At 44.5% G+C, this 17927-nt stretch overlaps 1 protein-coding gene and 1 non-coding gene across 2 annotated transcripts; both read right to left on the bottom strand.

The window, feature by feature from the left end:
* Window positions 1-8970: 8970 nt before the first annotated feature.
* Window positions 8971-9107, bottom strand: LOC136478839 (small nucleolar RNA Z247). The gene has a single exon (XR_010764513.1). It is a non-coding gene; the product is annotated as a small nucleolar RNA Z247 (small nucleolar RNA).
* A 6976-nt stretch (window positions 9108-16083) lies between these two features.
* On the bottom strand, window positions 16084-17302 carry LOC136471222 (gamma-glutamyl peptidase 3-like). Its single transcript, XM_066468956.1, has one exon. The coding sequence runs from the start codon at window positions 17161-17163 to the stop codon at window positions 16246-16248; it is 918 nt and encodes a 305-aa protein (XP_066325053.1). The 5' UTR covers window positions 17164-17302; the 3' UTR covers window positions 16084-16245.
* Window positions 17303-17927: the final 625 nt, after the last annotated feature.

Raw genomic sequence — 17927 nt, forward strand, 5'->3', positions numbered from 1 at the left:
AGCGTTTTGAACATCGAGTTGGCTCAAACACCAATCCTTAGACATAGCTAGAGAGAGCACAAGACGAATTATGGCTGCTTTCACAATAGGACTAAAAGTATCCTCATAATCAATGCCATATCATTGTTTGAACCCCTTTGCTACTAGGCGTGCCTTATATCTGTCAATTTTCTCATCTGATCTTCTTTTGATTTTATAGACCCACTTGCAATCTATCACATTTTTATCTTTTTGAGGTGGAAATAGATGCCAAGTTTTATTCCTGATCAATGCATCAAATTCAACATCCATAGCACGCTTCCAATTATTATCGACTAAGGCATGTTGCAAATCAATAGGACCTTTAGTGGTGGCTGCTAACTGACCATATCAAATAGTTCCATCAATGTAAATTTTTGGTTTGCGTATACCTTGTTGTAGACGTGTGGTGGGTCGCTGGAGAGCCGGTGCTGCAGGCGATGTAGAAGATCCGATGGGTTGATTTGTGGCTGGCGCAGAGGATCCGTCGAGCAAAGGTCCGGTGGGTTGATCTATGGTTGGCGCAGAAGATCCGGTGAGCGGCGGACCCAAGGGAGATTCTCCACCATCGATCAAAATATCCTATCCCCCCCCGTCCGCGGAGCCAGGCGAGGCGAGTTCGAGACAGGTGGCGCACGCAGAGAGGATGCTGGTGGAGCTGACGCATTCGTCACGAGCACAGGAGCTAACGCCGCCGGATCCAAGACAGATCTTGTCGGCTCCGTAGTGGAAGGTGCAGGTGAATCAGCCTAGGGATCACCGCCTGTTCCTGCCAAAATAGGAAATTGCTTGGGGAGCATGAAATGACACTCGTTTCTAGCCAGATTTAGTTCGTTTGACGCCAAATTTTTTTCATGTGCTGCACGCTTAGACATAGGGTCAGTAAGCAGGGAATCATTATCAAAATGGTCTGAAGAATTGTCATCCCCAAAATCATGTGAAGGATTTGTCAAAGTTGGAGGAAGGAGGAGAATTTCATATCATAATCGAGCACCGACATTTGGGTGGAGTTCGACGAAGGGGAAGACTTGTTCATCGAAGACCACATCTTGGAAAATATAGACACGCCCTTCATTGACATCCAGACACTTGAACCCCTTGTGTATGTTACTGTATCCTAGGAAGACACGACGCTTGGAGCGGAATTGCAACTTGCGAGCGTTATAAGGTCATAGATTCGGCCAGCATACGCAGCCAAAAGTACGAAGAGAGGAGTAGTCTGGTGTTTGTTGAAACAGACGTTCAAGAGGAGTTTAGTTATTGATAATTTTACTAGGGAGGCGATTAATAAGATAGGTGGCAGTGATAAAAGCTTCATCCCAAAATTTTAAGGGCATAGAAGCATGGGCTAAAAGCGAGAGACCTACTTCAACAATATGGTGATGTTTGCGTTCAGCGGAGCCATTTTGTTGATGTGCATAAGGGCATGAGACATGATGCGAGATGCCAATGCGCTGAAAGAAGGCATTCAACTTTTGATATTCCCCTCCCCAGTCAGTTTGCATAGCGAGAATTTTTCTATCAAATTGGCGTTCAACCATAGCTTGGAATTCATGAATTTTTTGAAAAACTTCAGATTTATGACGAAGCAAATAAATCCATGTAAACTTGCTGAAATCATCAATGAAGCTAACGTAATAACTGTTTTTGCCAATAGAAGTGGGCGCAGGACCCCATACATCAGAAAACATAAGTTCTAAGGGACTCAATGAGATACTCGTGGATCTAGGATAGGGTAGCTGATGATTTTTGCCCTTTTGACAAGCACCGCAAACAGTTTCTTTATTCAAATCGGCAACAAAGGGAATACTATTTTTGCTAAGGACTTGCTACATGACTGCAAAAGAAGGGTGGCTGAGACGACTATGCCACCTAGACAAAGGAGACTTGACAGCACCAAATGCCCCTTTATTCGATGACGGCCTAGACTTCAACGGGTATAGGCCGCCTTCACATTCCCCTCTAAGGATGGTGAAGGGGACTGTGACGCCTAAGAGGGGGGTGAATTAGGTAACTTAAAATTCTAACTCTAAACTATGGCCTCTTTTTCTAACCTTAGTAAAACCTATGCAAAAGATAAACTATCTAAATGTGCAACTACGGTTTTGCTAGTGTGTTGCTATCTCTACCGCAAAAGGAGTAAAGTAATCAACGTAAATGCGGAAGCTAAAGAGCAAGGTAAAGATATGCAAACTCCTGTCGACGACTCTAGTATTTTTACTAAGGTATCGAGAAGTGCTCAAGCTTTACCCTAGTCCTCATTGGAGCCCCTCGCAAGGAATCCCTCAGAAGGGCCAAGCTCTCGGTTGAGTAACTTCGTGGATAGCCTCGGGCCTTCCTCACGCGCAAGTGGGTCTCCGACATGCCTTCCGGCAAGCCTCTCTCAGATGCTCCCCGCCGTCTTCACTATCAAGCTTCCGGCCAAAACGCCGCGGGCCTTGTTCCCTCCGGTACACGGTGGTGATCACACCATAAACTCGGTAGGTGTGATCTCGTAAGACTACAAGCCCCTCCAATGTACAACAATGGTGCTCGCAAGCACTGAGTGGTAAGAGGTATGCAAACCTCACTAAACACTAGGTCTAAACCTAGAGCAAGCGCATAAGCGGTGGTCTAATCAACCTAAGCACTTTGCAAAGCACCTACGCTAATCACCTAATAAAACACTAAGCACTATGCATGTGGAGATCACTAAAATGGTGTATCAACACCCTTGGTATGTTTTCTCAACTCCACACTACTCAAATGGCCGGTTGGGGTTGTATTTATAAGCCCCACTGAGAAAGTAGCCGTTGGGGACGAAATCCCGCTTTTCTGCTACTCACCGGACGCTGGAGTCGTTCTGATCGGACGTGTTCGGCGCGTCCGTCCCGACTGTTGGAGCCGTGAATAACTGATCGAACGCTGCCAGCGTCCAGTCACTTGCCATTGGACGTGTTCGGTCGCAAGTTCGCTGCTCTAGAACCTCTCTGTACTCGATCGGGCGCTGTTGTCCTGCGTCCGGTCGGTTTACCGCCAGCGTCTGGTCACTTGCTCAGTGTGTTGTCATACTGATGAACAGTGCCATTGGTGCATCCGGTCGATTCACTTGTTCAGCATCCGGTCGCTGCTTGCTGATGCCGAGCCACTGATCGAAGCGTCCGATCACTTTTCTCCAGCGTCCGGTCCAACGTCTGGTCACTTCTGTGAGCTCGTTTCTTCGTGATCTTGCGTACGGCTTAGTTCTTATCTTCGTGCTTGAACTTTGCTTGATATCTTAGGTCTTCTCTTGTGCTCCTAAGGTCTTTCTTGTGGTGTTGATCCTCGGATCATCACGTCGCCTTCGTCCAAGTTACGTCTTGCACCTTACTGAACTACAAAACAAACACTTACAAATTCATTAGTCCAATTTGGTTGTGTTCATCATCAAACACCAAAATTCAAAGTAAATGGGCCTAGGGTCCATTTTCCTTACAACCTCCCCCTTTTAGTGATTGATGACAACACGACCAAAGCAAGCAAATAATAGAATTTTGAAATTTTAAAAACTACCTACTTGCTAGGATGCAATGCAAGAGGCAAGATTATATGATGCTAAAAGATACTACTTGTAAGACTACATAAAAACTTATCTTGCCCTTGCAAATGTCCCCATGTGGTATTATGAATTTAAGCCTTGCTTCCTAGAAATTCTCCCCATTACATAGGCTAATCCATAATTCACTATACTCTCTTTCTCGAACCATTACTATAAATTAATGCTTGCTTTTGGTCCTCTAAATTCACCCCCTTTGGAATCAAACACCAAAAAGGAAGATATTAGTAGCACAAGGGAGGGTCAAACTTTATGATCCTTTGTGTGTAGAGTGAAATAGATCACAAAATTTGACTCTCACACTATATAGACTAAGCTCCCCCTAAATATATGTATAGATATGATAGAAGGCAAAGCATATGCATAATTGGCAAAGTATTGCACAAGGGAATTTAATCTATATAATATACGGAGAAAGCATATAAATATCCAAATGAAATCAACATGATGATATTGGTTTAGAAATACCACATGTAGAAATCAATTTGATTTCTACCACTTGCAATCGGTGGTGGATATTTAAAGTATGATGCTTAACTCCGGGGACTCCATTTTCCTTGCAATGAGACTACTACACACATGATAAGCTTGAAAAGGTGTTAGTCTCAAAGCATCCAACTTATAGAGTAATCTCCCCTAAATTTGTGCACACAAGTATGGAATACTTGTAGGAAACATGCACATTGATTTTAAAATAAAAAATACCACTTGAAAGATGACATCACATGAATGTGAGAATCATTTTCGAAGGCGATATTCGGGAGAAATTATCTACAATTTAGACTTTGGCACATAATTTTAAACCATGTGGGATTGCTCCAAGAAATAAGAATAAAACGGAGTAAGCCTACCATATGAAGTACCTAGTGTATGCATGACAAAATATATAAGAATGCAAATGCAAACCTAGGCATGAAGAGTAACTAGATGCTAAAAGATACCAATTATAGAAAAATTTAAATCTAATACTAATTGAAGTAAATTAAATCTAGTTACCTAACATGGGAAGAGAAATTTGGGTCCATAGTACTCACTAACCCATTTAGCAATGATTTTGTCCATCATGATGCACCCCATGAAATACACCCATACTTTGCCAAGTCTTCAAATTCCCCGAAGTCCATAGGACTTCTCACTTTCTTTTCGGGATCCAAACAGTTTTGGTGCTCTTCATGTTGGAGATGATTTCCTTTGGCACCTAAAAGCGTTTGACCCCATTGTTGGCTTGCTTGTTTACCTTGATAGCCACCACCTTGTCATTTTTCTTCTTCTTCAAGAGATAAGGTGTGGAGGCCTTCTTGTCCACCTTGTTGGTGTAGGTGTTGGAGAGCTTGCTTGTTTGCTTTTTCTCTTTCTTCTTTGCTACTCCTCCATTCTTCACCTTGCACTCATAGGACTTGTGACCCTCCTTGTGGCACACGTAGCAAACCACGGTTTGTCCTTCATCATGCTTCTTTACTCCCTTGATGGTGTTATCTTGATGAAGTTGGGCTTGCTTCGCCTTGCTTTTCACTTAAGTCAAGTCCTTGGTGAGGTGAGCTACTTCTTGCTTGAGTTGCTTATTCTCCTTGGCAACCTCTTGTGTGCATATATCTATAACAACTTTCTCAACACAAACTTGGTTGCACAAAGATGAATCTAAACATAAATCATTACGAAAAGTAGATGCATCCTTTTTAGACATGTTAGAATTTTTCTTTTTAGATGCCTTAGTGAGGGTTGTACTAACGGCTTCAAGATTAATAACTTTATTAGTTAGCTCATCACAATATTTGCACATGGTTTCTATTTTAGCAAGCAAACTTTTATAAGCATCTTATGAGCTAGCTAACTTTTCTTTTAATTTTTCATTTTTCTTTACAAGTTGCTCATCGTTGATTGTGTATGCATTTGTTGTTGCACTAGCCTCAAGTTGCTCAATTTCAGTAGATAGTTCAATATTAAGATTAGCAAAGTTCTCATATTGTTCAAGCAAAGTTTTATATGCTTCTTGTGAACTATCTAGCTTTTCTTTTATTTTTCCGAGCTTCTTTTGTTGTCTAGTGCAAACTTTAGCATAATTAAGATTTTGTTGCATAATTTCTTCATAAGAAGGCATTTCATCATCACTATCACTCTCACTAGAGGATGAGCTGTCATTACCTCATGCCATAAGGCACACACGTGAAGAGCTTGATGATGAGTGCTTGCGCCCTCGTCTCTTGTGATGGTGTTCTTCTTCCACTTGAAGAATCATTCCATGATCTTATTGATGTGAGGGCTTGGTTCTTGCATGCCTTCTTTTTTGTCTTGGATGTGGGCTTGTTTGGACAAACTTCCACAAAGTGCCCCAACTCACTGCATCCATAGCATCCTCTTTTTCTTTGCTCATTTCTTTGATTAGTGAAGATGATATCTTGAATTTGGATGGGTACACCCTTGACATTGAGCCTTTGGATCATCTTCTCCACCTTGATGATAAGTTTGATTGATTCTTCATCAAGGTCGAAGGTGGAGGAGGAAGATTGATCATCATCACTTGAATCTTCATCTTCATCATCATCATCCTCATCATCTTCTTCTTCTTCACTTGAGGAGCTTGAGCTTGAGCTTGTCTCAACTTGCTTGCTCCTCATCTTCTTTTTCTTGCCACATGCAACAACTTTGCCTTTGCTTGATGAAGAGGCTTCTTCTTGACCCATCTTGTGTGATATTTCAAATGCCACTATCTTGCCAATGACTATGGCCAAGGTCATGGTGCTTAAGTCCTTCATGTTGTGAAGGATGGTGATGATGCTTGTATATTTCTTTTGTGGTAGCACGGAGATGATCTTCCTCACGATGTCCACATCATCTAGCTTTGTTAATCCTATAGAATGGAGCTCATTGATAATTAGATTCAAATGAGAATACATATCACGAATAAACTCATCATCATTCATTTCAAAGAAATCATAATTTTATTTGGCTAGATAATGTTTTTGCTCATGGACATTACTTGTGCCGTCATGGAACTCTTGAAGTTTTAACCAAATTTTATGCGCTTGTTTAAAGTGAATACTTGGTTAAACATATCCATACTAAAAGATTCAAACAAGCAATTCTTTGCTCTAGTATTGAAATGAATTTCCTTTTCATCACACTTCGTGGGTTTATTAGGATTCTTAATGGATTTTATCCCGTCACAAGTGACTCTCCAAACTCCCAAATCAACCGTCTCAAGGTAGCAAGCCATTCTAGCTCTATAGTATGGGAAGTTGGTGCTGTCAAAGTGCAGAGGCTTAGAGGTATCCATTCCAACCACTCTAAATAGCGTCGGCTCAACGACGGTTAAGCCAAAGGTCTAAATTGAGCCAACCGGCTCTGATACCAATTGAAGAGGACCATGACGCCTAAGAGGGGGGTGAATTAGGCAACTTAAAATTATAACTCTAAACTATGGCCCCTTTTTCTAACCTTAGAAAAACATATGTAAAAGATAAACTATCTAAATGTGCAACTACGATTTTGCTAGTGTGTTGCTATCTCTACTATAAAAGGAGTAAAGTAATCAATGTAAATGTGGAAGCTAAAGAGCAAGGTAGAGATATGCAAACTCCCATCAATGACTCTGGTATTTTTACCAAGGTATCGAGAAACGCTCAAGCTTCTTTCTAGTCCTCGTTGGAGCCCCTCGCAAGGAATCCCTTGAAAGAGCCAAGCTTTCGATCGGGTAACTTCGTGGATAGCCTCGGGCCTTCCCCACACGCAAGTGGGTCTCCGACATGCCTTTCAGAAAGCCTCTCCCAGATGCTCCTCGCCGTATTCACTATCAAGCTTTCGGCCGAAAACACCGCGGGCCTTGTTTCCTTCGGTACACGATGGCGACCACACCATAAACTTAGTTGGTGTGATCTCATAAGACTACAAGCCCCTCCGATGTACAACAATGGTGCTCGCAATCATCGAGTGGTAAGAGGTATGCAAACCTCACTAAACAGTAGGCCTAAACCTAGAGCAAGCGCATAAGCGGTGGTCTAATCAACCTAAGCACTTCGCAAAGCACCTACGCTAATCACCTAATAAAACACTAAGCACTATGCATGTGGAGATCACTAAAATAGTGTATCAACATCCTTGGTATGTTTCCTCAGCTCCAAACTACTCAAATAGCCGGTTGGGGGTTATATTTATAAGCCCCACTGAGAAAGTAGCCGTTGGGGATGAAATCCCGCTTTTCTGCTACTCACCAGACGCTAGAGTCGTCCTGATTGGACGCGTCCAGTCGTCCCGACCATTGGAGCCATGAACAACTGATCAGACGCTGCCAGCATCCGGTCACTTGCCACCGAACGCATCTAGTCGCAAGTTCACCGCTCTGGAACCTCTCTGTACTCGATCGGACGCTGTTGTCCTACGTCCGGTCGGTTTGCCGCCAGCGTCCAATCAATTCACTTGTTCTGCGTCCGGTCGCTGCTTGCTGATGCTAAGCCACTGATTGGAGTGTCCGGTCACTATTCTCCAGCGTCTGGTCACTTCTATGAGCTCGTTTCTTTGTGATCTTGCGTACGGCTTGGTTTCTATCATCGTACTTGGACTTTGATTGATATCTTGGGTCTTCTCTTGTGCTCCTAAGGTCTTGCTTGTGGTGTTGATCCTCGGATCATCACGTCACCTTCGTCCAAGTCATGTTTTGCACCCTATTGAACTATGAAACAAACACTTATAAATTCATTAGTCAAATTTGGTTGTGTTGGTCATCAAACACCGAAATTCAAAGTAAATGGGCCTAGGGTCTATTTTCCTTATAGATGGTTTTCTTCATCGCCTGGTCCTTAATCAAAAAATAGTTGGGATGGTATTCAATATAAGCATGGTTATCGGATGTAAGACGATGAACAGATGTAAGGCTTTTGTTAGCTTCAGGAACATAAAGAACATTGTTTAGGACAAGATTTTGATTTGGGGTATGAACAAAACTTCGACCAATTTGATTGATTCTCATACCTGCGCCATTAGCAGTATGAACCTCATTATTTACATGGTACTTGTCCCTCACGGTGAGCTTCTCTAGCTCTTCCGTGATGTGGTCGGTAGCACCAGTGTCGGTGTACCAGTTGGTGTCGATCTCATATGGTGCAGAGGAGGCAGATCAGGATTGCTCTGGTGGACCGATGAAGGAATCATCAAAACACTTGAAGCAGCGGAGTCCGGTGTGGCCCTCCTTGCCGTAGAGCTGGCAGATGGGTTTATCGTCGTTGTAGTTCTGCCAAGGGCGCCCGCTGTTGTTGTTGTTGCCACAGTTGCAGCCACGCCCGCGTCCTCGGCCACCACCGCTGCGGTTGAAACCGCCACGGCCTCCACGTGTAGCCGTGTTAGCAGATGAACTAGATCCACCATGCAGGAGATCCATTTGCTGTTCCCAACTCACTAGCTGGGTGTAGAGCTCACCCAAAGATAGCGGCTCTGTGCGCGCCACGACAACCGAGACAATTAGATTAAAATCCATGTCAAGTCTGGCTAGTATATAGGAGATGATCTCTTCATCTTCAAGACGTTTGCCGGTGGCCGCCATGTCGTCAGCAAGAGATTTCATCTTGTTGAAGTAGTCGGCGATTGTAGATGAGCCCTTCTGTGTTGTGGCCAATGCCATGCACTCTATTCAGGACATGACACGCTGTCAATATAGCCTCACCCCACCATTCCTTAGATACTCCCGCAGTCTCCAACATGGCATTAACCAAATTAGTTAGAGTGCGGTTCTTTCTCTCTACAATTCCATTGGATTATGGTGAGTATGGTGGCGTCCTCTCATGAATAATTCCATGCACCGCGCAAAACTCAGAAAATTCATTTGAGAAATATTCTCCCCCGCGATCGGACCGCAAACGCTTGATTTTCTTCTAAGTTGATTTTCTACCTCAGCTTTATAGACTTTAAAATAATGCGACGCTTCATCTTTTGTTTTTAATAAATATACGTAGCAAAATCTATTACAATCGTCTATAAATGTCATGAAGTATCGTCTACCGCCTTTAGTCAATTCACCATTCATTTCGCATAAATTAGAATGAACGAGTTCTAATGGTGCCAAGTTCCTCGCCTCAGCAGCCTTGTGAGGCTTGCGCGGTTGCTTCGATTGCACACACACATGACACTTAGAATCTTTGACTAAGTTAAATTTTGGGATTAAATTCAGATTTACAAGCCGCGTGAGACAGCCAAAATTAATGTGACAAAGTTGTGAATGCCATATATTCAACTCATCCGAAACATTAACATTGTTCACCACTTTATTACACACATCATCAAACAAAGATAAGCGGAATAAGCCTCCGCAATCATAACCTTATCCAACAAAAGTTCCATGTCTCGACACAACACATTTATTAGATTCAAGCACAATTTTAAAGCCATCGCGACATATCTGAGAAGCGCTAACAAGGTTCTTTTTTATGGAGGGGACATGTTGCACATTCTTTAATAGCACCGACTTTCCCGAAGTAAACTTCAGAACGACCGTACCAACACCAAGAACACGCGTATGTAAACCGTTTCTCATCAACAAGGCTCCACTCCTGCCGATCTGATAGAAAATAAACAAAGAAACATCAGCACACACATGAATATTAGCACCGCTGTCCATCCACCACTCAGGTGAAAGACAAAATAAAAGAACAAAGGGTAAAGAATTACCATACCCAGATGTTCCTCCTCCAGTCTTGCTAATGACCACGTTTGCTGATTTCTTTTCTTGCTTATATTTGTGGTCTGGGCATGCACTTGCCCAATGCTCATCACTCCCGCAAACAAAGCATCCTTCACCTTTCTTATTATTTTTCTTCTTAAACTATGCAGTCTGCTTAGGCTTTGCATTGTTGTTCTCTTGCATGTTCTTCTTTTTTATTACGAGATGCAAATAAGTTTTTCTTCTACACCATATTGGCAGCGGAAGACTCAACTCCTTTTCTACGTTTGTCTTTTGCTCTCGCCCTCTCCTCAACATCAAGAGATCCAATAAGCTCAGCCACGCTAAACTCTTGTCTCTTGTGTTTTAGAGAAGTAGCAAAATCCCTCCAAGAAAGTGGCAGCTTAACGATTATACCGCCAGCCACAAACTTATCGGACAACAGACATAGAAAATGTTCTAGTTCCTTCGCTAGCGCCTATATCTCATGAGCCTGTTCGACCACAGAACGGTTTTCAACCATTTTGTAGTTATACAACTGCTCCATAAGGTACAGCTCACTGCCAGCATCAGAAACCCTAAACTTTGCCTCAAGAGCATCCCATAATTCTTTATCTGATGTGTAAGATATGTAGTTTTTCTCATATTTGGGATGAAGTGCACTAATCATGGGGCCTCAAAACAGGTTATCGGTAGCCAAGAACTTTCGCTCCTCCTCAGGAGTAAACTGTTCAGGCTTCCCCTGTGCGGCGTGATAGCAGTTCATCGCAGTCAACCACTATACCATCTTGGCACGCCATATCATGAAATTCTTGCCATCAAAATTATTTGGCTTCAAAGCAACAGCAAAACCACTGACAGAAAATTGCCTAACATTAGGTTTTTGGATTGTTAGGAATTTAGGTATTTTCATTATCAGTTTAATCCAGAAAAATAACATCAGCAGGTTTGTGACGACATATATGTGCATGTGTATATTTCTTATGAACACTACAACATGCAGAGATGACATACTGGTGAATACAGTAAAAACACAAAGTACAGAAATCACATAGATTAGACTGTACCCAGCGAAGGGTCCCATGCCGAGGGCATCGGAGGCTCCATTCGCACTAGTCGACATAGTGCGTTGCTCGAAGTCGCGAACCACAGTCGATACAGGAAGATGTTCGCAGTGTAGTCCCACGAACGGATCACCAGGAAGAAGACGCCTTGACGTTCCGCAGGTAATCACCGAAAAGAAGATGTACGTGGACGAGCAGTCGCGGATCGCTCTCCAAAAACCTAATCACCACTCACCCCGTGCAGAGTTCTCAGGTGAACGAGGGTTCCGGAGGCAACTGCTCTCCCGCTACTCCGTGCACGCAGAGGTACGAGACGGGTATCAAGGGGAGTAACTCCTGTTGTTATGTGGATTAAGTGGCAAAAGACTGGCCACGTCCGCCCGCTCGCCGCCTGCCTCGCCTCGGGACGGGTATCAAGGGGAGTAACTCCTGTTGTTATGTGGATTAAGTGGCAAAAGACTGGCCACGCCCTCCCGCTCGCTCGTTGCCGCTTGCCTCGCCATGGCCACGGCCACGGCACGGCCGGCGGCGACGGCGCGCGCGCACGCGTGTGGCACGTCTTTATCCTTTTCTCAGCCACTCAATTTAGATGAATAATTTCTAACCATATAAGCTGAGTCAGTGTTCAGACAAAATCCCGTATGGTATTAAACCATATAACACTTAATGTTACGTACCATAGAGTTTTATTTGATTATTAAATATTATAGGGGCCAAGCTCATATTATATCAATACTATTTATGGAGCCGACCGGCCAGGGTGCGCGGAGGAGCCGGTCTGGGGTCACAGTCCCTTGTGAAACACGTGGCTTTTAATCAACTAATCGAGCTCCCCGCAGAAGTGGAAGTGGAGATCCACCGGCCTGTTGCGCCGGCACGAAACATGTACTATCTTTTTTTTTTTTAGTAAGGCCCAGTTTAGATGTAAAATTTTTGGCAAAATACAACTATAGCGTTTTTTTGTTGTTATTTGGCAATTAGTATCTAATCATAATCTAATTAGACTTAAAAGATTCGTCTCGTGGATTTCGTCTAAACTGTGTAATTAGTTTTATTTTTTATTTATATTTAATGCTTTATGTATGCGTCCAAAGATTCGATGTGACAAAAAATCTTGAAAAATTTGGCAAAATGAAGTGGAACTAAATAGGGCCTAGTTGCTAGTGGTGTAACCTCCCAAAATTACTATTACGCATGCATGGCTAGTAGGAGCTGAGGGGCCTTGTCAGCTCGGCAGTAGGAGTAGGGTCTCAGCAATCAAGCTGCCGAGTCACATGGCATGGTGTCGGCAGATTAAACAACAAAGAGACCAGTGAAAACGAACTTGGCCAGTTGGCAGCGCTTTGCAATAGCCCTCTGTCTCAGTGTTGATCATAGTTGCTCAAATATCACGATTCTGTAGTGTGATTTTAAGATCTTAGTTTATTGAGTTAATTCTACGATTCTATTAAGTATACGATTTTACAATTCTAGTAGCTACGGCTACGCTCGTTGCAGCTACTGTTGTAACTATTTCTACTGCTGCTGCTATAATAACTTGTGAGAGTAATTTTCCAACTCCTGTAGCAGGTAGGGTTCGAAATTTTGACTTTCACCGATTTTCGGTAAATAAACATACTAGTCATTATGGTTCCATCTTATTAGTTTTCAAATTTTTGCCAAACCTTAACAAATATTTAATACTCGCCGTTGATTTCGCTCTTATTGTCCCCCTTCAATATTTATGTCTTAGCGGCAGGTAGATTAAACCTAGCAGTAGCCAACAACAATCACACCCTATCACATTGTATGATCGTACGATTTATGATGTTAGTATTATTGGATTCCCGATGTGATTCAAGAATCAAGACCATGATTTTAACAAGGAGGGGGGCATATGACCCTTTTACAAATAGATTATTAGGTCATGTTAGACACAGCTCGAGGTCTAAGATTATTTGAAGTTCCTTATCCCTAGCTCTAGGTCTTGGAGCTGGAACTCGAACTCAGGGCTTAACTATATATGTGTAATCCATTTATGGAAGAACTGAATAGAGAGACCAGGGAGAACTAGAGTCGTCGACGTTGAAGGGCAGGTGCGAGGTGGGCGACCGAACTGGCCCCCAAGAGCATGGCCCGCACCTCGCATCCCTCAGACCAGTACTACTCCGGTTGCCCAGCAATTTAGATTTTTGGACGTCAAATGGCAGAAAGACAAACCTCAGCTCGGCGGCAGCACCAGCACCAGCACGCGTCCCCTCCACCCCCGTCCTCTTGTCTTCGACTCTTCATCTTCATCCCGCGTCGTCACCATCAACGCAAACTCGGCAATCAGCAGTAAGAAACGCACGCGCCCTGAGCTGCACGCCCGCAATGCTGCAGGTGGCAGGCCGCAAGCCCGCAACGGCAATGGCCAGCAGGGACCAGAGGGACGCACAGGTGATTCCCAGTTTGATTAACCGAATGAATTTTGATAGTCTAAAATTATATATTGGCAAATTGCGATGTAGATGTACCTATATAAACCATTTTTATGAATTTGTAAACATGGATACGTTTATTTCCTTGATCCTCATACTACCCCAGTTTTCGACATCACTGCCGGTTCAAAATCCCCCTTTACTGCCGGATTTTGAACCGGCAGTGATGCTCGCTTGCTACTGCTGCCGGTACTTCACCCGGCAATGATAAGATTTAGAAAAACAAAAAAAAAAACAATCCAACAAGCATGTTGGCTGGAGCATGTTCGTTACCACCGCTGCCGCCACCATGCTCGCTGGCTACCGCCGCCACTAAAGGACGGATTCAACACATCAGAAAAACTCATCCACAAATCGATTCGTGCATCGTAGACGAAGGAGAAGGGTTCAACACATCACAAATCAACACATCCACAAATCGATTCGTACATCACAGACAAAGGAGCAGGGTTCAACACAAACAAAATAACTCATCTATAAATTGATTCACACAACATAGAGGGAGGGGAGGGGAGGCCAGGAGGGGAAGATTGGGGATGCCGCCGGGCAGGCCAAGTCGCTCCAACGCTAGATCTTAGGCCGCGCTTCCAGGTCACACCTTTCTGCCATGCAGCAAGACGAAACGCCCCCAAGATTGCCAGGTAAGGCTGGCTCACCCAAATGGCAGGAACCCGCAGGTCCAATCGACACGATTACCTGAAGAACAGAGGACGAACATCGACGGTAAGAAAACAAGTGAGCGAGTAAAGAAAAATGACAGAAATGGCAAGCAGTTAATTAAGCCCACATGCATCAGAAGTGCCACAATAAATCAACAAGGACCTCAAATCGGGAACTCCAACAAGCAAATCCCAAGAAACAGATCTAAGGAGAAAGAGTGTGAGAGAGGAGAAAGAGCACCAGGAGGTGGATCCACGTGAGCCGGCTGCGGTCGCCCTCCTGCCCACGCTTGCGCCGGTCGCCCGAGCCGCGCTCGAGCCGGTCGCCGGGAGGAAGAAGCTCGTCGCCGGGTGGATCCGCTCGCCGGCCGCAGCGAGGTGGATTTGGAGAGGAGATTTGGGGGAGGAGGAGGAGGTCTGAGGAGCGGCGAAGAAATATCTTCACTGGCGGTCTATGAAGAAAGAGAGGAGAGAGAGAGCGGGGAGAGACGAAGAAAGGTGTGTATGGACGAGTTAACCAGGATGAATAAAAATTTCGGGTCCGGAGCCTATGGATTACTGTCAGTCTGTGAAATGCAACCGACAGTGATAGACATCACTGCTGGTTTTTATTACCAACAGACACACTGTCGGTTTGTTAGAAAATCCGACAGTGATAGCCTTTTTTCTTACGAACCGGCAGTGATGCATCTATCAGTATCGGTTTTAAAATTCCGATAGTGATAGGGTCGGCAGTGATAGCTTATTCTGTAGTAGTGTCATCAATCAGCACTTGAAAATGATGCCTTTGAAACGATTAATTATGAAGATATAAATGAAGATTCATTTCAAGAAATACTGGACAGATGATGCTTTTTTTTGTTGAACTTGAGGTCAGTAATACCTTTTCTATTTTAGAGTTAATTTTTGATATATTCTGCATATTGTATGAAATAATACATTTTTAAGTTATCTATTTGATGAGTAAAAATATGCATTAATTTTTCTAGCCATTCATTAAAAAAGATCTAGGGCCCCCAATTTACATTTTGAACCGGAGTCCTGAATTTCTGGAGACGGCCCTGAGGAGAACAATTACTACTACTGCACATGTAGATTGCTCTGTGATCGCAATGGCAAAAGCAAGGTGAATACAATACAACTATATAATTTACGTTAATTTGATTAAAACTTTAGTGACATTTAGAGAACAGACAACATTTTCATTGATGGAGATCATATATATATAGAAGTCAATTTGCAATATCTGAAGATTTGGGTAAAAAAAGTGTACGTACTAACGAATCTAGGCACACAAATGGGTGAGCAAACAAGGTAGTTTCTAGCTAGTATGAAGGGGTGTTTGGTTCTTTAGTCGCTCTTAAAATTTATGTCACATCGAATGTTTAGATACTAATAAGGAGCATTAAATATAGGTTAATTACAAAACCAATTACATAGATGGAGGCTAATTTACGAGACGATTTTTTTAAGCCTAATTAATCCGTCATTAACGCATGTTACTGTAGCACAAAGTTGTCAAATTATGGACTAATTATGTTTAAAAGATTCGTCTCGCAAATTAGTCGCAAGTTGTGCAATTAGTTTCGTAATTAGTCTATATTTAATACTCTATACATGTGTCCAAATATTCGATGTGATAGAAATTTTAGGAGACACCGCAGAACCAAACAGGGCCTAAGTACATCACCAATAATGCAGAGGAGAACTAGAGTACATTTTTTGGTCAACAGGAAATCGAACTGAGTACAGTGTGCAATCCTGCAGCAAATAGCTACTAACGATTTTCTGCCTACTACTTAACGTGCACCCAGCCCTAGCCAAACTAGTTGCTGCGAGCCAACTGGATCATTGCAGCTGCGCTGGTGAAGCCGCAGCCAGCGACGGCGCAGCTGGTCACCTCCGGCGCCGCCGTCTCCCGCACCGGCGGAGCAGGCTGCGGACGATCTCCTCTTCCCCCTCCGAGAAAACCCTTGCAGAGTGCCGTCCAGAACGCGCGGTCCGGCCCGCCGGTCTCCGCGACCGTTCGCCGCGCCTCCTCGCCGACGCTCCTCCGGATGTCGTTCTGCCTGGTGAGGCGGTCGATGAGGTTGTGGAGGATGTCGACGGTGTACTCCGGGTGTCCCTGGATGCCCAGCGCGTGCTCCCCGACGGCGAACACCTCCACGCGAGTCTTCTCCGAGTAGGCCAGCACCGTCGCTGTCGGCGGGATCTCCCACACCTCGTCCTGGTGAACCTCGATGAGGGCGGCGCTCCGTGGGAGGTCGTCCTCGACGAGATCCCCGAGGAACTCGAGGCGGCGGCCCTCCAGGAGGTCCGGCGCGAACGTCACCTTCCTCACCCCGACGTCCCAGCCGTTCCGAGCCCTGCCGACCCTTCCGCCCAGCGCTCGGCACAGCACCTGGTGCCCGAAGCAGATGCCGAGCACCCGCTTCCTCATGGCGTGCACGGTCTGGACGAGCGCGCAGAGGCGCCGGACCCAGGGCTCGTCGCCGTGCGCGTCCCGCGGGCTGCCGCTCACCACGAACCCGTCGTACGACGCCAGGTCCTCCGGCGCCGGGAACTCGCCGGCGATCACGCGGAAGCAGTCCCACCTCTCGTCGGTGCCACCGCTGGCGTCGCCGAACGCGGCGACGAAGACGTTGTAGTACCCGCCGTACACCTCCTTGGCGTACTCCGAGTCCCATAGCGCTAGCAGTAGCGCGTAGCGCCTCCCGCCGAGCCCCGCCGCCGGCTTAGCCATTGCCGGATGAGCAAACTAACAGAAGATAGCTATACAGCCGATCGGAGACGAAACTCAGCTGACCAGCTAGCTTGCTAGTTGTACGAGCTTGTGAGCGTAGTGCACTGAGCCACTGACACTGATCAGCTGTACATGTGCGTGCTTTGCAAACTTGCAATGATCTGCAAGCAATTCGGAGCTCGTATTTAAGCTGCAATGCGTGTAGCCGCGTAGGCGTGTTGCTGCAGCTCGATGGAGTCGCGATCGCTCGTGGAACACATGCATGGCTTTGATATATAAACTAATGATCGATACGCGTGCAAATTGCAGCGCAGAACGTGGCAGTGGGGGAAAGTGTTGGGATATATAGAAAATTAGAAATGGAATGCAGTTCACATAAACCGGCACATCCGCCGGCATTAATATATTCTCTCCAACACGGAAAGGCAGGAGAGCGGTAGCTACACGAGCATATTAGTCAAACTAAAATTTTTCTTCAGCATAAGCCCTCGTGCATATGACCATTAGATTTATGATGAGATTCGGGATTCGCACACTAGAGAATGATGAATAGAGATAATATTTCATATCTGTATAAAAAATCTTTATATCGGTCCATCCGTGTCCCGATAGCATGTAAGAGTGAAAACAACAGGAAAAATAGTTTTTGACCGTTTTTTATTTGTTCATTTACAATATGGGATTTTTTTTCAAACTAGACGTTTTTGTTTTCTATATTGTAATATCTCGTTTCCAATCGTTTTTTTATCAGCTTTGTTTGTGGT

Source organism: Miscanthus floridulus, chromosome 8 (assembly GCF_019320115.1).
Source record: "Miscanthus floridulus cultivar M001 chromosome 8, ASM1932011v1, whole genome shotgun sequence".
NCBI lineage: Eukaryota > Viridiplantae > Streptophyta > Magnoliopsida > Poales > Poaceae > Miscanthus > Miscanthus floridulus.